The sequence below is a fragment of the Amphiura filiformis genome, chromosome 5 (assembly GCF_039555335.1).
Source record: "Amphiura filiformis chromosome 5, Afil_fr2py, whole genome shotgun sequence".
NCBI lineage: Eukaryota > Metazoa > Echinodermata > Ophiuroidea > Amphilepidida > Amphiuridae > Amphiura > Amphiura filiformis.
In genome coordinates this window covers 7,040,601-7,064,698 of record NC_092632.1, presented here as the reverse complement: position 1 = coordinate 7,064,698, position 24,098 = coordinate 7,040,601, and the positions used below count along the sequence as shown (strand labels likewise).

Genomic DNA, 24,098 nt, shown 5'->3' with positions numbered 1-24,098 from the left:
TGTAAGGAATCGATTAAACATGGTTAAAATTTTCCGAAACCATGAACAAATTTCCGCCAGCGTGTTTGTCACACCCTACCCTGGTACGCGTTAGCGAATACGAACTGCCCACGTGTTTCATTTCCAAATGCGCCATATACATCCCGATTAGGATGTACATCCCGATCGGGGTATACATCCCGATTTGACGGATTTGCCGAACTGGATGTGATTGCTTTCTTCAGAAAGCACGATGGGTGGCTTATTTTGCTTGAAGAATTAACCCATTTCGTGGGATATTTAGATCATTATAGAGTGTCCGATGTAAAATATGTATAATCGTCAATGGAACAACCCTAGGATGGGCATGAGAGGCCCCCGTCCGGGTATGTGGCGGGCTCCACAACCTTTGATGGCACATCGGCCTCCAAGACCTCAGCCTCAGCCATTGATTCGGCCAGGAGGAGCTTTCAATCCACAAGCTTTGATGCAGCAGGATGAGGAGGTAAGCTTACTAAGCTTAAAATTAAAGTTAATTGTGGAAGTTGCTTACATGAAATGTGTCCAATATTGTCCGTTTTATTAATTGAGAAATAGTACAGAATTATGAGAATAAGTAGATGACAGGGCAGGGAAACCCGGTACTGGCTCTGCTCAGTTATTTTGCATTTGCTAAGCCTAAGCAAAATGGCCTAACCGGCAATACAAATTTACATTGAAATTTAAAAGAACCGCTTGCTCAAGGAAACCTTCATAAATATGTTGTCTATACTTCACTTGACCCAAATATATGATTTTTTTTTGTTTTGATAGTCTCGCACATGAATTTCAGAGGGATTTTGATAGCAGTTCCATTAAAAGCTGCTATCGTCATGAGACTAAGATCTAGAAAGTAGAAACACCCCCGTAATGCTGTTTTGGGGGAATTTTGCTAGCAGAATCTTTTTGATGAAAGTCAATCTTTGACTAGATGTAACTTTGCTACGGAGTGCTATGACAAAAAGGTTTTCAGTGTTGGCTTTCTTTACTCAAGGGCTTTAATTTGATATATAAAATGATGCAGTTTGATGGCAAAATTGAATTCACCTGGCATACCTAGAATAAGCAGTGCTCGATATAATATTCATGTAGACCGGCAACATCCACATACTGGTCTTGTGTTGTGCATAAATTATACGGAAGGTCGATTTGTGCCCATAAATGCTTAGGCGTACATGTAGATGTCAAACTGTATGTTATGGCGATCTTTTCTTTTTTAGACCTCCCGAACTATAATATAGGGCTAAAAGTCACTATTTAACAAGCTAATGTTTTGCAACAAGCTTAAGCCTCACTGGAATGAGCGTTTTGAGCGTTTCGATAGCATTTTTTGTGGGACATGAGATACACCCATCGAATGTGTGTCATCAGCCCTCAGATCGGCCCTCAGACACGCACACACAGGCATAGAGTTGTGCTGTAGCATGTTTTGTTGACATTTTTTGTCAATGTAGTGACCAGATATAACCCTGCATGATTTCCATGTTATTTTGCAATAACAAAACCATGTTTTCCTTGATTTTGGTATGAAATTGAGCAAATAGAATTCAATGTCATGTCAATTTGGAGTTATTAAGGGCAACTAAAACTGATGTGAGGTAAGTTTTATCTGTTTGGAATCTGTATTGACTAGGCTTGTATTATCCTGTGTATTATCCCTTACGTGACACACATCATACTGCACGTTACACGAACGTGTACACATATAATTATCATGATCGACACACACGAGTGTGTAGGCCTATATTTTTATAGACGCAAATTATACATCATACAGCCGGTGGCCCTGTTTGTCTTCAAGTCTTCATTTCTAAATGTAGGCCAAATTAATTTACTGAATGATAAGCTTACTACTTTCATGAAAATAAAATCGGTTAATTCTTTACATTTCAATTTTGTAAATAGTGGGTATTATTTTCCTCTCAATCATCTTATAGGCCACCTCCGGGGGCCACCTGTGTCGGTACATTTCACCATTCATTTGTGTGAATGCAACTTGTCGAGGCGGCATGTCACTCAAATTTCACAAAACACCATCTTTACAACTGGTTCCCTGTTTCCCAAGCTCACATTAATGCATGAAAGATGGTACCATCGGAACCTTGGGAACCAGCGTATATTTAACTTCTTTCTTGATTGGCTAGATCATAGCCCTGTAAGATTTTCAAACCAATCAGAGACAGGCCTAGGCTCTCTTAATAATATATTTATTATGAATATTCATCATTATATTCTGAACTTTTTTGTGAATGAAATTCTTCTTTACTACGATGTGATTGGTCTGGCGGCGACCATGTGGTCCCGGCATGTGGTCTACCTCATTAATATTTATTACCACATCCATCATAGCTGGCAGTGGAAAGGCTAGTTTCAGAATTTGTTTTCAAACGTAAACATATACAAATGATTTTTTACCATTTTTATGCTCCGCTGTTGTTTTAAAATCTGAGATCAATCGTAATTTATAAGACTTCCAGGGTACATGAGTGATACTTTTTTGGCGATATTTGTGGAAATAGCAAAATTTTAAGCTGAAAAGTTAATTATTATTTATAGAATAAATTGAGTTGTGTAAACATGTGATGTGTGTATTTCTTGAGCCTTTGAGGGAGGGACACCAAGACACGCCCACGGAAGTATTATGGGGTGGTGTTTTTGCAAAGTTGCACAACTGTCCTGATTCTTAGAAATTCTGCTTCCCTCTGGTCGCATGTCACAAGTTCGTACCCTAAAAAGGTGGAGGTGTTACATTTTTCTAAATGGGGCGGAACGAAAAATGTTATACTGCAACAACCCCTTGCCCTAATAAGCTAGTTGAGGTCTCATTTTAAAGCTGAAGGATGGGTTAAAAATTGTGGAAAATGTCAATGAAACAGAAGTTTAAACAAAAAAATGGCAGCAGTTTACATTTGAAATTGCGAGGGTGGAGGAGCAGGTGGGTCAGGAGCAGGTGGGTCAGGAGGAGGTTTGTGTGTGCTGAGTGAATGGGAATGTTATTTTTTGTCATACCCAGACATGTTTTACAATGAATATCTTTTAAACAGTACATAATATGGGACTGTTTTAAGTATTTAATTGTGAGTAACACATCAGAGTATTGTTCTGAAACATTAAAACATTTTCAGTATCACTACTTGTAAAGTGGCACGCTGATTTGCATGGAATGCACTTGTAATTCCTTATGTATTCTATTGTTTTCTAATATCGAATTTGAAGAAACGGCATTTTGCCATAGCACGCTTATTAGTCACCCCACTATGCTAAAAGTATACATTTTCTGGGGTGAAATTTGCTGACAAATTCAATATTTGCATTCAAAATTGTGTAGGTTGAAGTGTTAACAAGTTGTCCTTAAAAATAATTTATTAATTTTACGTACTTTTTATGCACCCTGTATACAAGACGCTTTTTATTGAAAGAGTCATTTATTGACTCGAAGATGTTCACAATCATGTTTGGAACATATTCTGATACAAAATATTCCAAAAACTCTATTCCAATGATGTGCAATGTAAATTGCTCTGATAATAGTCGAAAACGAGAAAAATGCATTTAAAGTTTCAAATTTACATTGAATCGTGTACATTAATTAGGCGGAAACTGTCCGATTTCGCATAAACGGAACATATTTTTTCTTCAAAAGTCATGTTGATTAATAAAAGGGGTCAAAACCTCCAAAATATCCAAAATATCTTATTTCGAGGCCTGAAACCAAGGCAGTTAAAAGCGAATGCCCTGGTGCCGTGTGTCATTACCGCTCATGCACTGATCAACCACACAATAAAAAGATTCGGGAAGCACCGTCAGAAAACTTGTGGCAATTGGTGGCAAGAAAGTTTCGCACCACATACGTCGAAGTTCACTTTTCAAAGTGCGAACTGTTGTTGCGAAACAACGACTGGTAAACAGGTCTACTAAATGACCTCAAAAGGTCAAATCTTCTCATTTCGTCTGTGAAAAATATTATGACGAAATTGCAACAGTGACTGTCACCCTTACGAGTGAAAATACAGCTTATTTAGCCAGTGTCAACCAAGGCTCCCGCTAGCATTCAAAAACTCTGCGTCCGATCGGACGCACAACTGTAAAACCTGGTCGGGAAATGTGCGTCCCACAAAATTTTTGTGCGTCCGTACATGTATGTTAATGTGTTGGGCAACAGGGAATACAATTTTACAAAGCCCCGATTGCCGGTATTGCATCGCAGTTTGATGCAAATATTTGACTATTTCCTTTCAGATTCCTGATGAGATTTTAAAGATTTATGTAAATCTGAGACGAATATACCTTCGTCTCAGATGTAAATATTAGTGTCAATAACAAATTATGTGAATGCATATTGCTGCCAATGTACGATAGTTTAGAAAGTTGTATTGTATTTTTGCTCTCGTGTTTTTGCAATTTAAGCTTATCACGTCTCGCGCGCTGCCGTAAGAATTTTCATTCATTGACTTGACTGGGAGTGGTTAAACGTGAAAGGTCAATAATTTGTTTACTGATTGGTCCATTGGTTATGAATATTAATTAAGCTTTATTAGGAGAATTAGGAGTGACAGTCAACGTAATTTTCGCGATTTTTATGATGATGAAGTTGGTAAGCTTATAATCACTCATTTTTGGGCTGAATCAGCTTGCGTCCGACTGGACACAACAGGTTGATGAAATTTGTTGAACATTGCGCCCAGCAATACAAAATGCGTCTGGACGCAAGAATTAAGCGTCCAGCGGGAGCCTTATAGAGTCCCTTGACCTAGAGTGAAGTACTGCAATCATTTGTGGTTGATTTTAAAAAAATTGGAAAAAAGATACAAAAAAATTATAAGTTTGTATCCAAATGGGACCGATTTGTAACTTGTGTTCACTGCATAGTAGGCCTGGCATTTTCGGGTAATTTTGTACCGGGTACCCGCCAGAATTTTCGGCGGGTAACCGGTACCAAATTGCAACAAAAATTTTTTTTTTTTTTTTTTTTTCATTCATGGTTGACCTAAAAAAAAAAAAAAGTTTTTTTATATGAAAATTGATAATTTGTATTCATGTCATAGTCTATTAATGATTTCAAAATGTATTGAATTTGAATGCATTTTGAAATCATTAATAGACTATGACATGAATACAAATTATCAATTTTCATATTAAAAATAACAAAATATCTTGAATTTTTTTTTTTTTTTTTTTAGGTCAACCATGAATGATCCTAGCATTTAGGTCTAGGTCCAGGGACACTACCAACCCGAAAAAACCAAAAACTTAACAAAAAAAAAAAAAAATTTTTTTTTTTTTTTTTAATTTCGGTACCCGGGGGGTATTTCCTACCGGTAATGTAATCTCGGCGGTACCCGTTTACCCGACCGAAAATGCCAGCCTTACTGCATAGTCTATTGAAGATATAAAAATGCATTGGTTTTGTACACAAGTCTATATCTTAGATAGATTTTGAAGTGAACACAAGTTACAAATTGGTCCCATTTGGATACAAACTTTTTTTTTTTTTGTATCTGTTTTCCAATTATTTAATGATGGTAGCACTTTTGATGTTAGGTCCAGGGACTCTCCAAATCCGCAAAAAAAAAAATTTAAAAATCGCCAAAAAAAGATTTTTTCAAAAATGTCAAAAAACGCAATTGGAGCCAAAATACGTAAATTGCGGCGCAAATAACGCAATTGCGTATCCTTAGCAACCCTAAATTTTAGTAATGGGGGAAAAAACGAAATTGTTCGTCAGCGTCACACGCGCGCCTACACGCAAGTTTGTTATGAAAAAATACCATCGGAACGCTGTTATTGCTCATCCTCAAAAACCGGCTGTTCCATTTAATAATCTTACCCCCGATCGGACTTTCAACCAATCAGAATCGTCCATTTACATCATGTGATCACAACATTGCACAAATTCAAAATTTACCCCGTAATTTCCCTCATTACTCTAAGCCCTGCCCTCTTTCACAATATTTAACCTTCTAGGATATCGTCGGAAATACATGTATAGATCACTAAACTTAGGTAGGTCACTATATTTTTAGCGATTTTTTAAAATGACTAGTGTACCTGTAGCTGTATGAGCACCTGTAGCCGTGATAGTGCTCCTGTGATATGGAAAATTACTTTCACCAAGTTTAAGCCAAATCAGACGAAGTTTAAAATGTAGCTCCTGGATGACATCGATTATATTTTTTACATGTTCCCCTATTATCATGGATTCTACCCACCAAGTTTGAGCCCGAACGGACAAAGTTTGAAATTTGACCCCTCCGTAATGACCTTTGACCTCGATTGACCTCAATTTTATTTAGCGCATTATAATCCCCTCGTATCAAGGATTCCACCCACCAAATTTGGGCCCGATCGGACAAAGTTTAAAATTTGACCTTTGACCTTGACCTCCGATGACCTTTCAAGTCACCGCATTTAACGTGGAATGCCTGATATCTATCTATATCGGAAATATCGGATTGATGCGTCAAAGCATACAGACAGACAGATAGAGACCGCTTATTATTTTATTAGTATAGATTTTTAAGATGAAAAAACAGGTTGTTCTAAGGGAAGGGGTATGAACGTTTATTGTGGGACATTAGAGCACATCTACAATGTAGACTATGCCATAGTCGAATTTTATTAAAAATATGTTATTATTAGTCATGATGAACCCATTTCGTTGAACTCAAAATTATACTGATGTTTATTAAAATTAAAGTATTCAATAGTAAAATGGTCATAAAGAGTTAAAAATATCAGACGATTAGGCCTAGTGACAATAAAAGTAATTGAATGCAACATTATCTTGCATAACGGCTCACTTTAATACTGAACAATTCTGATTTTGGAATCTACCAGTTTATTTATAGCAAACCCCGAAATTTCGACTATGAACTTTGAATTGTAAGCAGAACTTTACCCCCTGGACTTTGCTCTCTAAAAACACACTGTCAAGCATACTTGTTTATCAGTCCATTAACCACAAGTGCACGCTAGATGTTTGATGAGAGATTAACTTTCAGCGTCAACACAAAAGCGCCCAAATACCACAGACAGTTGATTACGGTGTAGTTAATGGTAATGGCGCCGGCCCAGACAATTTAAACCATAGCGGGGTATGGGCGACCAATCACAAGGCAGATCCATTTAAAGATGCATTACATCATGGCCAATTTTAGTTAGGCCAGAAATTGGCCTAACTCTCCATAGAGTCCCGTGTTTAAAATCTTAACCGCAAGGCAATGTCAGTAGTCCACTTGGGAAGCTAACAAACAGAGGGAGTAGGGTGACTGATCAGATGTGAAAATCTATCAATTGTGCACACATTAATTAAATCAGAGTTTTAAGCTTAAATACAATATCCAGAGTATGCACAATGGGCAAGTGGACTACGGAGTAGTCTAGACCACATCAGACATATCGAATTGCATTCTGAATACGAAGAATGTCCTGCTGATATCAAATAATTTTGATTTTTTGAAATTCGCAATGTTACACATTTTATGGCAAATCATTTTGATATTTTTGATATTTAACAGTACTTGAAGTAAACTTTATAAATCTGATGATTTATACTAAAAGTGTATGTAGGTGGGATGAAAAGCCGACGATCAATTGAAAATTTTGACCTTTCGTATTGAAGATATGGATTTTTTTTCCCAAAACGCCAAAAAAATAGGTCTTTTGGGGAAAAATCCATATCTTCAATATAAAAGGTCAAAATTTTCAATTGATCGTCGGACTTTTCCTCCCAGCTACATACACTTTAAGAATATTAGATTTATAAAATTTATTTTGAGGACTGCTATACGAGGGTATCAAAAGTTTTAGAAATGCCCAGAAGTGAAAGAGCTATATCAATGAAATTTTGTCAGTGCAATCACTGGTCCTTATGTACATTATGGTCCAAAAATGGTCTCATAGCTATGTTTACTTTTTTTACAGGTGGCACTAGATGCCAATAACCCGCTGCCCCAGTTACTGCGCATAAACTGCAAGATTGGGAAAATTGAGGCAAGCAGCATTATTAAGATCCTGCTTTTAAAGGGTTGCAGTGCCTAGAAAATTGATGATGAAATGAAAGTTATCTTCGGTGGTGATTGTGATATGTCTCTGTCACTCTTTGGAAAAGGAATTTTATTTCATCACAGATTTTCTGGGCACTGTAACCCTTAAAATGGAACTTAATCATACTACATTCCTCAATTTTCTCCATTTTGCTGGTTATGCGGTTACATAGGCAGGTAGTGACATCTAGCTCCTGTAAAAAAAAGTAAACATACTTATGAGACCATTTTTGCACCATAGTGTACATAAGGATCAGTGATTGCACTGACAAAATTTCATTGATATAGCTCTTTTACTTCTGTGCGATTTCTAAAACTTTTTGATACCCCCTCGTATATCAAAAATTTGAAAAAGGGATCATCTGAGGTCAAATTAGTACAAACTGTCGATTCAGCCACTTGCACGGTTCCGCCATTATGCACTATATGCGGGAGAGCCTCGAACTGGCAGCATACATGAAAGGAAGAATTACGTAACCTTACACAGAATGTTATATGACTGGTTCAATTCCCATTCATGTATGCTGCCAGTTCGAGGCTCTCCCCGCACATAGTGCATAATGGCGGAACCGTGCAAGTGGCGAATGGGCAGGAAACTTGGTGGGAACAGTCAATAATATAGAGCCAACTTTTGGGGTCACCAGGGGTCATCTGAGGTCAAATTAGTAAAAACTGTCGTATGGGCATAAAACTTGGTGGGGCCAGTCACCATCAGCCAGGTAATTGCTCCAGCCGAGTCATCCAGGGGTAATCTGATGTCAAATTCAGTCTGCCCTTGAGGCTTGAAACTTTTGAGTGCCACATTTGTCCCTTCGGTGGAGGCATCACGGTCGACATCCTAGAACCACGGTCCATCTAGTTTTTACTTGCAATCAGTTATACATAAGCCCCTTCAGCCAATCATCCAAAAAATAAGATGGGATCATGTTGGCGCACATTTTTATTGAGGGTCAAAGTTCCACTTTTGTGCTGCACATAGGCAAATTATACATTGTATGGGTCAATTTGGCACAAAGCTTGACCTTTCACCACTTTTATATTAGTGTGCCCACTTGATCCCAAGTAGCCGTTACTTTTTTTTGTCTACCAGTTGCCAAAGAAGCTAGACGATGAAAAATAAAATTGGGATCTTGTTGGAGCATCTTTTTGTGATGCAGTAAAAAGCCCACATTGTGCTACGTGTCATTACCGTAACCACCCGGCCCTAACCCGGGTATAAGCCCACCTTCGGCTATAAGCCCACCCCCTATTTTTAAAACATTCTGGGAACAAGGGTGCACTCAGGTATAAGCCCAGTACTAAATTTTGGCCAAGTCAATGCTTTGCTCTCGTATTTAAGAACAAATTAAAAACATATCAGTTGATAATTAACATTCCACACTTACAATTTTAAGAAATTGACATAAAAGATAGAAATTACTGGTACATTGGGCATAATCAGATGAGGGATAATTGTTCTTATTTTAAAATTCCAGCACTAGCCCTTCCCCGGTTATAAGCCCACCCCCATTTTTGAAGTGAAATCTGCCAGTGTCTAGGGGGGTCACCCCCGTGGGCTTCAATACCCGAGTGGTTACGGTAATGAGAAAAACAAGGGCAATTATTGACATCCACAATGAGGCTAAGTCCCATTTTCAAAAAATCAGAAAAATATGAAGATCAAGAGATCCCAAGCTAATTTTTTCAGTACTTGCAGAGAATTACCTCTTCTTTGATGAAATGCTATCCGGAGACTGAGAGTCGGGTGACGTTGGCACGCACTAATACAGGCATGTAAAATGTGCGAAAATAGGAAATTTTGACCTATCCCAAAAACTTTTTGCTGAAAAATGAAACTTACCATTGAGTTAAATTTCAAACTTGTTCGGACTTGGGATCTTGATGGCGCAGCCCGTTATGATGCTTTGAAGTTTGCATGAGGGCGCTTTTCATCAAATCATTGGATTTGCTGATTTTGTGCGCCATCAAGATCCCAACTGTTTTTCTTGGTTTTTGTAATGTAACCATTATTTTAGTACTTCAAAAAAATGCAAAATGCAGGTTGGGATAATGATGGCGCACTATGTTATGCAGCTTCAAAGTTTACCATTTGCAAGTAAGGCTCAGAAATTTCAAGAATTTTTTTAAGCTGAACGTTGAGGGCGCTGTGCACGCTCATATTGTACATGTGTGTTGTTGGTGTTAATATGTACATGTACCAAAATTATTTTTGAGAGAAAATACTATTTTTTTTTGTATCACAACCCCCCTTATTTATGTACCGGTACATAATTAGGGAGACTGGCTCTTAATAATAATAATAATAATATTTATTTGAATTACCACAATACAAACAATATACGGTAATAGTAAAAATACTACATATAAGTAAGAAAATGGTAATTCAGGAAAGAAAAATAGACAGTTTGTAAGTCCAAACACAGAGTGCTTTCCTTTCCTGTTACATAAAATAATTCATATACGAAAACACACAAATAAATACAAAATTAAATAGATTGATAACTGACCTGCATGAATTGTTGACAGTCTGTGTACAGGGGATACGGTACTCAACAAAATCAAATGTGAGCAACAACTTACAGGCAATATAAAGCAAAAATCTCAAAGTTTGCAAAAATATATAAAATGAACACAGTCAAATTCAACTATACAATTTTCCATAAGACAAACTCAGATCCAACAAAATCTAAAGACTATCAATCAATGGCTTCGGCAGCCAACCGTGTAGGGAGTGTTTTACACACCCAAATACCCCCCCCCCCCCGTCCCACATGGCCTATACTTTGTACACAATTTCACAGATCTTAATTTTACGCACCCAGTTTTTTGAATTTACGCACCCAAACTTTCAAATCCTGCCTAAGACCCTGCTATCAATGAAAACCCATTTCAAATATCGCCTTGCTTGCTGAGGTCTACATTGATTGGTCAGGCTAAGTAGCAGCTTACACAAACGGCAAGACAGTGAGACCACGGACGTGATATAAAACTCGTCTGACCCAGGATCGGTAAAAGTGAATTCCCACAAAATAGAGTTGCTGTTCATTTATGTGTTAAAAGCTATGGAGGAATTGGTCGTTTTCTCATTGTTAAACCTCCCTGGTTCATTAAGAACATCATTTTACCTAATGTTTATGATATCTTCTATTAACCAACAAATATTGGGTTGGTAAGCAGCTTGATTTTTCGCAGTGACACGTCGAAAACTATGTACATCCTGTCAATCTTACAGCACACTGATTCTATGTGCACATTGTAGTGACGTCATCTGGTGAAGAACAGAAAACGTGCCTCAAATTTCAGAATTGAGACAAATGTAATCTTTTCATGCTTAGATAATGAGAAAACCATCCACAAAGTACAGCTATCACAAAAAATAGGCACATCAGCCTTCTTTTCTAACTTTTTTCCATTATTATTATTATTATTATTATTTATTATCTTTACCCAGGGTATGCCCGAATCAGCTTAAAGCTGTTCTAACCGGGGCCCTGCAATATACAATTAAGTTACAACAATATTAAAAGACACTCATATAAAATATAGAAATTATACATAAAAACACATTTAGATAAAACAAACAATTATGGCACGTAATTTCATATAATCATAGGTATATACAACTTTTAAAAACATCAAATCATGCGAATATGCAATCTACTTCAGATGGCTACTTTTATACATTGTCTTTAAACGACTGAACATTAACAGCATTTCTAGTAGGCGGGTCAATATTATTCCACAACTTAACGACACTATAGCTGAACGAAAATTTAAAAGACTCAATGTCAGTACCATGAACAGTGGGTGGAAGAGCTAGCAAATCAGCTGCAGCTTGCCTCGTAACACGATCGTGATTGTCACGCACATAATTGAACATATTATTTAAATACTGTGGAGCAAGACCATTAAGACATTTATAAATCATTAGAGCTTTGAAATAATCATTACGATCTGATAGCCGTGACCACCTTAGCTCTTGAAACATATATTTTAGATGGAGTGTAGTAATTAACACCTAAGATCACACGCGCACATCGCTTTTGTATTACATCAAGCCTATGACAATCTTCTTTAAAACGACCATACCATGCTAAGCTACAATAATCAAAGTGAGGTTGAACTATACTTTTATAAAGAACATTTAAAGTATCAACATTAAGATATGGCTTAACACGACGTAACAAAGCAAGTTTACAAAAAACATTTCAAACAACATTATTAACTTGCTTATGCCATTTTAATTGATTATCAATTACAACACCCAAGCATTTAAAATTATCAACACATTCAAGATCATTACCATCAATTCTAACAGAAAAATCATTTGCATGCTAGTACCAACTAGCATGATTTTTGTCTTTTCAAGATCACACCTTAATTTACTTGCAATATCACGAGCATCATCCCCACTAACAGACAGTGTGGTATCATCAGCATACATTGAAATATAACCATGCTCAATTACTTTACATATGCTATTAATAAAAATGATGAATAATAGTGGCCCAAGTATGCTACCTTGAGGAACACCTGAATTTACAGGAAGTTCATTTGATAAAGCTCCCTTAAAAGACACTCGTTGTGTTCTATCATGTAAATAAGAACAAAACCATTTAACTGTGTGGTCAGTTGCGCCCATTTCATGTACTTTATTCAACAACATATCATGATTGACTGTATCAAACGCCTTACGCAAATCAACAAAGGCTACGCCAGTCATTTTACCTGAATTCATATTGCTCAACCAGTAATCTGTCATTTCAGTTAGCGCCGTCTCTGTTGAATGTAATGGACGAAAACCTGACTGATGTTGGTTAATCAAATTGTGGTTACTGAGAAATGTATAAACATGTTTATGAACAGCCTTTTCGATGATCTTACTTACACAGGAAAATCAACCCTGGTGGCAGTTCTCACAATAAAAACACTAATTTGTTTACCAGCCATTTACCTTGGTGGTGTGATTTGGTGGTGTGGAATCTGGAAGGCAGCTTGCCTACAGATTGGGAGGGTCCATGTAGCAGGTTTATTTACTGTTATATAATCTACATTACCAGTCATTCTCCATGGACCCGAGGGAGGGTCTAGGCCTAATCATGCATAACTCTCAAACGCAAAATCTGAATCAACTGAAATTTTGGGAAGAAGCTTTTTTCGTGGATATCTACTGAAAAATGTCATAAAAAGAGGATTGCTAGGATCACGAAGACTTTAAGGTTGGTCTGAACCCTGGAATTATGGAAACTTTCGGGCCTCATAATTGCTAAATTGTTTGTCTAAAGTATATAAAACTATACATGGAATGGCAAAGACTTGATAAGTTCATTTGTGAGGTCAAATTTGGGCCAAAATGCTAATTTTTTGGCCCAAAATCTAAAATACTGTTTTTGGCCCACTTCTTTTTGTACATCCTACCAAAAATATTCTTGGGCCAAAATTGTTTTTTTTTATTAATTTTTAAAAACTAGATAAAAATATCTATTAGCCGTTTTTTCATTTTTTAAAATTTCGACCAACTTCGAGAAATTTGCACCAACAATGGTAAAAAATGCTGAATTTTCACAAAAAAATCATAAAAAAGCCTGATTTTTGGCTCCTAGATATTTTTATCTAGTTTTTAAAAATTAATAAAAAAAAATTATGATTGTTGTAATAAGGAGCATGTGATAGCCAGTGTGCTCCAAAGGGAGCCTACTCAAGAACATTTTGCTGGGGTGGGGGTAGTTCTTTAAACATGCATGTTAAAGGGTGCCCGATCAAACACATTATGTTTTCAGAGTTATTAGGAGTTAAGAAAACCTAATAATGATAATATTGGATGGCTTATTTCGCATGATACCATAACATATCGGATTCGTCATACAAATATCGAACTCGCCGTTGGCTCATCCGATATTTTTAGGACTCATCCGATATATTATGGTATCATGCTCAACCATCCAATATTATATCATTATCCCCCCCCCCTTGTATCAGTGCAAAGGTGGATGTACTCGGGTGAGCAGTATCAAACTAACCATGATTTTTTTCGATGACAACTAAAATGAGACACTTGAACCCAAATTCGATATTTTTTCAGTAAGTTTTCCTTTATTTTTGGCCCCCACACATATGTAGGGCTTATGTTATCATCCAAATGGTTGCCTGGTTGTTTGTTTCTTTGTTTGGCTGTCCGGGCGGAAGCAAATTCATTAATCCACTGTCCAGCTCCAACGCAATAACCGATCACCTTCAAACTTAAAAAAAAAATGTCAAAGTTTTCGGCAACTTTGGAACCACTGGACCTATTCTAGTGCTAGGATTATTAGAACCATTCACAGTTAATTTCCAAAAAAATGACGAAAAAATGGTTCATGGCGTCATCCCTCTGGAAATAGTCCATCTTCGGGGCTAACCGCCATGCATGAAATTTTTTCCGAGTCCAACTCATGCACGATCGGAAAGCTGCCAATGATTAAATTAAAATAATTTATGCAGACCGAGCTGGGCACTGATCTTTCTACATACCGTACGTGCAATTTGTGATTTTAAAACAATGTTTTAAGCTTGTTAAGCTTACAGGTAATTTCTACTTTGTTTCTTTGTTTTGTGTTAAATTTAAGAGTGCTGGAGACGTACGAGCACTGCTCGGGAGAAAAGGTGTCGCTCATCAATATTATTTTGCCTTGCCACAAGCACAGTTGCATAGTTAATTTTCGAGTAAAGTCAATCTATTTGTTTTTGTTTATGCTGTGCGGTACAAATTAAATTTAAAAAAAAAAAATGAATTTAAATTTTTTTAAATTTAATATATATACCTATATTGTACTGACGCGAGTATAGTCCCATCTTTGAGTTAAGTCCCACCCCCAAGTTTTCGAAGAATTTCAGAAATTGTAAAAAAAAGAAACAATTTTAAGTTATTTGTTTTTTCGATTTTACGGCTATATGCTAGGATCATTCATGGTTGACTAACTAAAAAGTTTAGTAAGTTAACCATGAATGATCCTAGCATATGGCGCATTTTATATGGCGCAGGACAAAAAAACGGCTGCCCTCATTAGAAAACACTCGGGTCACAGAACATAACACGGTACTATAGTGCACTGGTGGAGACAGTCTAAATGAGATGACATACCAGGCTCCGACAACTACAAAGCAGGGTTCACAGTTTATCGCGTTTTCTCGTCCAGGACGCTTTTTGAACTCACTGGACCCGGAAAAAGTAAGATTATGTAACCTGAATGGGTCCAGCAGGCTGTGCTTGGACCCGGAAAAATCCCAGCCATGAACTACATGTAGAAAATATCATCATAGATCGTCATTGTGCGATAACCCAGTTCAATCGGCTCACAGCACATTTTAAAACAAATTTTCATATTACCGTATTCATTCCAATAAGCGCCCAGGGCGCTTAACAAAGTCATTTTGGGTGGGCGCTTATTTTTTACCTGGTTTTTTAGTCATCAATCACCGTCTGAAAGTATTTAGTTACTCTCAGTTAGTGCACCCTCATCCTCATATGTGTCTTAATTTAATATTATATTGACAAAATTGTTTTGAGGGCGCACTATAAAGATGGCCGCTGCCGCGCCGGCAAAAAATACGAATTTGAAACAGAATTAGCTCAAACTTGGCCATATAAAAAGGTGGTTATTGTGAAGTATTTTTAATATCTACATCTGCACACTATGAAATAGCGTCATAATTTAATTTTGGTGAACATTTTGGATACTTTCGATGCTCAATTTCCCTCATGCATGCATGTAAAATCATTCGACAGGTAAGCTTACTGGAAGTATTTTGACAACATTGGATGGGCGGTTAATAATTTCATATTGTGTTTGTTGCAAAGTCGCTGGGTGGGCGCTTATTAGGGCATGGGCGCTTATTGGAACGAATACGGTACATACAATTACAAAAATCGCTGCAACATGATACACACCTCATCGCTATTTCATGCACAGATATTTGATCAGTGATACGAGGGGAACTGTGGAAGAGGTTGACTTGCGATTTTTTTTTCGGATTGTGCAAATATTATGTTACAATAATAATGTCAACAAAACAGTGTCAATTCCTGGTGACATCGTGAAAACCCCTTTTTTGCGGTAGTATATTTCAACCGAGCCAATATAACAGAATAACCAAATAATTAGATGATTAAAGTAGTGCATGTTATTAGGTAGTAATTGTAGTTCTTTATGAGAAAGTCGGCAGATCGCGGCAAGTCGTTTTTTACCCAGTAATTTGACTCAACTTTGGTAAGTTTTTGGTTCCGAATTCGGCATACTTTAATATTCATCATTTGCGCCAGTACTGAAAATACATTTCCGGGTGTTTCTGAAGTTTCGTACATAAGTACAAGTTGGACGCACAAAAATCAATTTGGGACCCGCAAATTTCAACTAAATGGGATCTGAATGGGTCCAGCATAAAAAAGTGGACCCGGTTATTTGAGAGCAAACTGTGAACCCTGCTACAGAGGTTAGTCACCAGGCTTCTGTATTGTCAATAGCCTTAGTCGGATGTCCCGAGGCCCATTATATGTTTCAAAACTATTACACAGGTCGGAACAAAATGGCCATGCGTGGCTGTTGAAGAACAAATGGATTCGGCCTACAATGTACCATCATGGCGATTTCTACCATTAAGATTTTGGGGCAATGACACTGTGCCCCAGACCTCTCGTTGTCGAGCTAGCGCACAGACTGTCCCTGATAAACAGGACTCAAGTGTGGTAATTATGGATATGAGCAGTCAGTGTAACCAGTGTACGAGATCAATTAATGATGCTCATTGCTCACCCGCCAGCGTAATATCATCATACAAACATTTTTTTTTAAATCGTCGACCCTGTATCATAGAGTGTAAAAATTCCACAGCTTCCCAAAAACACAACCGTTGAGAAATCTCAAGAGTATATTACATGATTTTCCTTCTTTTTCTTTCATGTCACTTGTATTAAAGTCTGCAGTGGTACGTTCAACAGGACCCAGGGTATTTATGAGTTTGTTTCTTAACTATTTAATATGCTTGTAATGCATCATATCGTTTTGTATTCAAGCATATTCACTGTATATTGTAAGCATTGTGAATGTAACATAAGTACAAGTCTTGAAGAGAGATACGAGTTATTTATCTAAACTTTAACTTGTTTATGTAAACTTGTACTACAGATCGTGCAAGGTATTTCCATACATATGAAAATCTATGTTGAAGGACATAAGTTTAAAAGTCCAAACACTCTCTTAGTACATGTTAACTAACTAAATTAACTTGGCAACTGGCTTGCCACAAATGTCCTTTAAACAAAGATTTTCATATATAGTACATTGTAGGAACACCATTTCAACATCCTAGTCCAGCCCGGTATATTCTCTGAACAACATGCAGGTTGGGCACTCTTATTTTTGGTCTGTGCTGATAATAATTTGATTGTTAAAGTAGTGTCATTATTTGCTGTAATATATAAGATGTTCCCCACATCAAGTTGGTATAACTGGCTCATCATCAAAGGTAATATCTAACTTAATATTTTTCTTCTAGCTACGCAGATGCTTGTTAGATATAAACCATTCTATTTTTGAAGCTAACACTTTTTATCTTTTATTCCAACCAGCCGGCACCACCACAGCAACAAGAGATGATGAAGATTGCCACTTTGCAGAGCCAAGCAGCTCAGTATCAGCAGCTCATGCAGAACCAATATCATCAATACAATGCACAGATGATAGAATACCAGGAGAAAATGCAACATTGGCAGGAGAAAAAGAAGTCGGAGGAAAGTAACACATCACTTGTAAGTCAATTCATTGATTGTTGCAAGGGGCTACCACTCTTTATAATAGGGTCAATGTTATCTCGTGTTAACCTGTCATGCTCTTTGTTAGAATTCTCTCGGCTGAAGATTACAGACATCACACTTGTGCACCTTAATTAGGAAACAACCAAAAGATCGATGACGTCTATGCAAATAGTTTCATTAAGGAGGTGGTAAAAAAGTTGATTATGTTTCTTCAAGTTCAACGTTCGTAAATAAACCATCAATGTTATTTGACACCAAGTGTCATTACAGATGGGGAGGGTGGTGTCACTTAGCCATGAAATAAAACTAGTTACCGGTATGTAAATAGTAGTTCATCGATCGTTTGGTTTTTCCCATAGTATTGCACTTAATCAGCCAATGAAATGCCTGAATTTGAACCTGTGACTCAATCAGGCCAATCAGAATATTTCCACTTAAATTTTAAATTTACACATCTGTGTTTTATCTAGATCTTCAAAATAGTACAGCAAATTACAAAGTCAAATGATGAACATGATTATCAAGAATACGAGAAATATAACATGTTGCAAACTATTTTATATATTTATTTATTTTATTTTTGTTTTGTTTTTTGTAAAGACATCTTACTATAAATAGGGGAATGTTGTATCTATCTATCTATCTATCTATCTATCTATGTGTATAAAGGCTCCGTCAGTTTCGATCCAAATGTCGCCAAATTCATACGGGAGATCGAGGAATATACCGAGACGGTAATCTGAAAATTTGGTTGAAAGCGGTCAAGAATTGGCTGCAAAAACAGTGAAAATATGGGTAAAAACAGGGTTTTTGTTGTGAAAATCGGTTACCAGCCTACGCGTCACTGCAGCTGGGCCGGCGGCAGCGCGTCGGCGTCGGCGTGCGTAATCGCATTACGCCAATGCGCGAGTAAAGCGGCGCAGAGCCACCACGATTTGCGAGCCAGAGACCAGTGGACATGATAATACGGAAAGAAGGAAAAATAAAGGACAAAAAGGTACATGGACGGGTCACGGGATGAAGCGGTACTATAAAGAAAAATTAAATTAAAATGAAGACAAAAAGGTACGAGTAATTAGACCAATTAACGGGTTTAAGTAACTAAATGAAACGGGAACGAAACAAAGAAGGAAAGAAACTATTCAGGAAATGTAAAAAAAAAAAGAAGCTAAAATAATGAGAACAGAATTAAATAAAAAACATGGAAGGGAAATCACAAGCAGCAAATAAAAAAAAGATGCTAAAAGGAAATGTAAGAAAGAACAGATTTAGAAAATAATGGGAACTGGGTTAAATAAATAAATAACATGGAAACGGAAAATCACAAGCTAAGCAGGGAAACTAAAAAAGAAAATGTTAGAAGAGACAGATTTAGATAAATAAAATGTACCTTTTCAATGATTCTACCTGTTCAGTAATTTTTCCTGTTATAGTGAACGCTCCCATTTACTCATCTAGCGGGGACCCGCGCGAAGCGCGGGTATCCCGCTAGTTTCTATAAAAACAGTATCTCCGAAGGAAGATTTAAATTGACAAACTTGATGTGTGCTGATGGTACGATAATGTTCATTTAAGCCTATGCTTTCTTAACCAACAATTATGTGTTATTGATATCATTTGCAGAAAGAGCTTCATGAGAAACGAGACGGTTTTGTTAAGCAGTTGGTAGACTGGGAAACCCAATTCAATGCATGGCGAGAAGAACATAGCAAGCATCCTGACAAAGAACAATTCAAACGCTATCAAGACCAGTGGCAACAGTGGCAGACACAAATGAAGAACGCTTTGGTTGAGATTGAATCCCAAATCAAGGAACGCGAGCAAGAAGAGAAACAGCAGGCTGGGGGAATGCCCCCAGGTCCACCTGCCAGTATTGGAAATATGGGCCCCAGGGGTCCACACCCAGGAGCAATACGACCTGGACTCAATCCCAATATGGGCCCTCGTGGGCCAAGTATGGGACCTCGTGGACCAGATATGGGACCTCGTGGGCCAGGAATGGGGCCTCGTGGACTAGAAATGGGGCCCCGTGGGCCAGAAATGGGACCTCGTGGATTAGATATGGGGCCTCGTGGACCAATGGTTGGTGGCCCTCGTGGTATGGTCATGCGAGGTCCACGACCTGCAGGAGGAAATAGATTCCCAGGGCCTGGAGATGCTCAATTTAGACCAGATGGACCTGGAAATATAGAGAGATTTAGAGGTCCTTCTGATGGTCCAGCAGCACCTGGCGGACAGTTAGAGAGATTTAGAGGTCCTCCTGACGGTCCAGCAGGACCTGGCAGACAGTTAGAAAGATTTAGAGGTCCTCCTGATGGTCCACCAGGACCTGGTGGACAGTTCTTGGAAGAGGATAGGATGGTTCATGGAATGGGTGGTCCAAGAGGTATGGCATCCAATGGAGGAATAAGACCTGGAATGAGAGGGCCTGATGGGCCAGGTAGGATGGGTGGACCAGACATGCCAGGTGGTGTTGGTTTTGGTAGAGGGGGGCCAAATGAAATGGGTCGTGGTGGACCAGGTGGAATGGGCCCTGATAGAAATAGCCAGGGAATATGAGAAACATGGATATGGATAGGGGTAGATTTGATGGTCCCCTAGGCGGTTAGATGTTCCACCAGGACGACTAGATGTTCCACCAGGGCGGCTTAGATATTCCACCAGGCCGTTTAGATGTTCCACCAGGCCGCTTGGATGCTCCACCAGAACGTTTAGATAGGCCATCTGGAAGGTTTGATGGTCCACCAGGAAGATTTGTTGGTCCACCTGGTCGAGTGTTTGAGAGTCCTGCAGTGCGGTTCGATGACCCACCTGGAGAGAGAGGTCCCTTCAGGGGTGGACCAGATGGGCCTTTGAATGACAGAGGTCCTTTTAGACCAGGTGGCCCAGGTGGCCATCCAGTTGATAGAGGAATGTTAGGACCAGCAGGAGCAGGCAGCAGCCCTATGCAATTTGGTGGCCCTGGAGGGAGACCAGATATGCCAAATAACAATCGCTCGTCAGTAACCCCTCCACCTGGAATAAGTCCTTCACGTGATCAATCTCCAGATCCAATGGATATTGTTCCTCCTGGAACTTCCCCTCCACATCCCTCAAGTAGTAAACCTCCACCGAATGCCGCAGAACAACTCCAGATGCTACGACAACAACAGGAGCAACTTCAGAAGTTGCAAAGGATGCAAGAAATGTCTGACAAGCAGCGAACATCAAATCAGACTGAAAAACCAAAGCCAAAGGGGTATCCCAAGCCAGTTCAGCCTCCTAAGCCCAGTCATTCCTCAGTTTCTCAGCCAAAGAAAGAAGAAAGCAAACCAGCTCCTAGTATTGGTAAAGGATATCCAAAACCAAAACAACCTCCTAAACACATAACTCAGCAGCCTGAACAAACCACTGACAAAAAAAAAGAAAGTCCAAAACCTCAGGCTGCAAAAAAAAAAAGGATATCCCAAACCAAAGCAACCTCCCAAGCACTTAACTATAGCCCTAGAAACAAAAACTAGTGAGGAAAAATCTAAAGAAGGCTCCGAAAAGAGCACAACAGACGCCACCACAAAGAGTTCAACTTTAACAGAAGCCAATAAAGAGGGTAAAAAAAGTGACGCCAAGGAAGCTGCTGAGAAGACACAGGACAATGCCAGTGATAAGGAAAAGAAGGCTGATGATAAAGAGGAATCAAGTAAAGAGACCGACAAGAAATCCGATGAAGATGATGTGATAATAATAGAGGAGGTTAAACCGGCAACAAAACATATTGACACCAAAGGTGATGAGAAGTCATCAGATGAGACTAAAGATGAGGAGAAGGAACCCAAGGAAGCAAAAACTGATGGTGAGAAATCAGATGCTGCTGAAGCAGTCAAAAAGAAATTAACAGCTGCTAAAGAGAGCCCATTTGCAAAGAAAGAAGTAGACAAATTTGGGAGGATAAAACGTGAAAGTAGTCCTTCTGAAAGATTTGGTAGAAACAGCAGTACGAGAAAATATCGAGGAAGAGGAACATCTAGGTCAAGGTCACGATCAAAATCAAAGGAAAAAACAAGACCTAGATCAAGAGAGCGGTCTAAAGATAGATCGAGACCAAGATCAAAGGAGCGTTCAAGAGATCATAGCAGTAAAAGATCAAGATCCCGGGATAGATCCAAAGCGAGATCCAGATCTAGGGATAGGTCAAGAGCAAGATCTAGAGAAAGATCCAGGGAAAGATCCAGAAAGAGATCAAGATCAAGGTCCAGAGAGAGTAGTAGAGCCAAGAGGACAGACCGAGGGTGGGTGAATGTGGACGCATCAAAGACAGAAGTGAAGCTTGACAGATATGGACGACCATATGAATCTGCCAAGAAAGACAAGGTATGTTAATAGTATTTATCTTTTAAGGCCAAAAAACAGTTGGTTTTCTGTAGGCTGCTCACATTTCATTTTTAGGTCCTCCGAAGGAAAAGAACTTATGGCATCACAAGTCGTGTGTCGGGATGTCTGTCTGTGTTTTGTCCGTCAACAATTAATGTAAAATTGGTCTCATGAAGCATATGAAGAGTTTAACCAAACTTGGGTCATAGCTGGATTATGGGTACCTTCATGTATTCGCCAGCGAAGTGGTTACAGAACTCCCTGGTAACTGGATCACGCACCTTTTGGAATTGATAGCACATGCCATAGTCTTTGAGTTGCGATCATTTCGATTATGGTGCAGAATTCAAAAGCGTGATCCAGTTGACATAGTGATAACCGGATTACATGTAACGCTTCGCTGGCAAATTAATGGTGTTCAAGGTCACCCACTAAGTTCAAAGGTCAATTGAGGTCAAATAGGGGATTACAACCATTAATATGTTTTCAGGATCTTGTTTTCTCTCGACATCTACACAGTTTAAAATGCCAAGAAAACAGCATTGGTCATTTGAGGTCAACTTGTAAAATAAGCTGAAAATTAAGAAACCAATTGTCTCATATCTTCGGACAACCTATCTGGCACCTTTTTGTCATTTAGTTACCTTATTTTGAAAAATCATTAAATTTTTTATTTTCAAGCAAAATTATGACATTGTTTTCCAAAATATTTTTTTTCTCATATATTTTATTCACAAGCATTATGAAATCACTACTGCGCAAATACAGCACTATTCTTTTAGATTAAAAAAATATCAACTTTTGTGGAATGAAACCCAGCTCAATCCTAATTATTCATTTAGTTCTTACTGGCAATAAAAGTTAAATTTTACTATTTGGCCTAATTAATGAATTAAGGGCCAAAAACATGGGTGTTTATTTACATGCTGTGACAATCAAGTTTAAAGGCTTGTACAAAGTCTAATTTCAATGTATGCATTCTAATTTTTGGAAAAGACATATTTCATTCTTATAACCAATCAGTTATTATAAAGTAACACAAAAAAGTGAAAATTTCATCATATAGACCACTTGACATCATTGCTTATCAACAAAGGCGAGGGACTGGTCTATCGATATGCTACACTGTTCAATGGCTTTCTTGTTCTATATGAAATGTGGTGGCGTTTTAAAATGCACATGCCCTGACCAAACTTTGATGCGTACGCACACTGCAGGGCAAAGAACAATGGAAATTGCCATAATTTGTGCGCATACTGCAATGACGTCACATGTCAAGTGTTCTATACTTGTTATTTTGAATGCTTTGTCTTTTTCCAAGTCTTTGATTTTTGTGGCTTGATCATTGGTTCTTTTTTCAAGAAATTACTAAAATAATGAACCATATCTTTTATCTCCAGTAAGTACTAAATAAATGATTAGGATTGAACTTTCATGTTTCATTTGGCAGAACTTAATAATATTTTTGTAATCCCAAAAATTAGTGCTGTATTTTTGTGGAATGAGGAGTACATATCAAAAGAAACTGATTTCACAATAAATATTTGTGATTTTAGGCATATATTACCATACATTCTGACTTGTGTGTTTTCAGGCTACCTACGTACAGGAAACAAACCTATTTTTACAAGCATTGAATCAGTTTGATAGGACAGGTGCCCTGTCCAATCATGATTAAGTCACAGTAGTATTGATTGTTGTTTGATTGACTCTATCACATTCATTTATACAAGCTTGTACCAGTGAAGGAATGTATCCATTGAGCAAACACTAGGGATTTTGGGCTGCGCCCAATTAAATGCGCACTGAGGGTAGGAAATGGTATATTATAGTTAGTGTATGTTGGTGTGGATTGTTGTGTGTAATTCAGTTCTATGGCAGTATTGTTGATTCCTTAA

At 38.0% G+C, this 24,098-nt stretch overlaps 1 protein-coding gene across 1 annotated transcript in view; it reads left to right on the top strand.

The window, feature by feature from the left end:
• The first annotated feature begins 210 nt into the window (after positions 1–210).
• Positions 211–24,098, top strand: part of LOC140151760 (uncharacterized) — a 59,243-nt gene continuing 35,355 nt past the window's right edge. The window contains 6 exon segments of the mRNA XM_072174097.1: positions 211–484; positions 17,016–17,045; positions 17,668–17,847; positions 19,477–20,406; positions 20,496–21,091; positions 21,231–22,200. Of these exon segments, the coding sequence (XP_072030198.1) occupies positions 311–484; positions 17,016–17,045; positions 17,668–17,847; positions 19,477–20,406; positions 20,496–21,091; positions 21,231–22,200 (2,880 nt within the window). The 5' untranslated portion in view covers positions 211–310.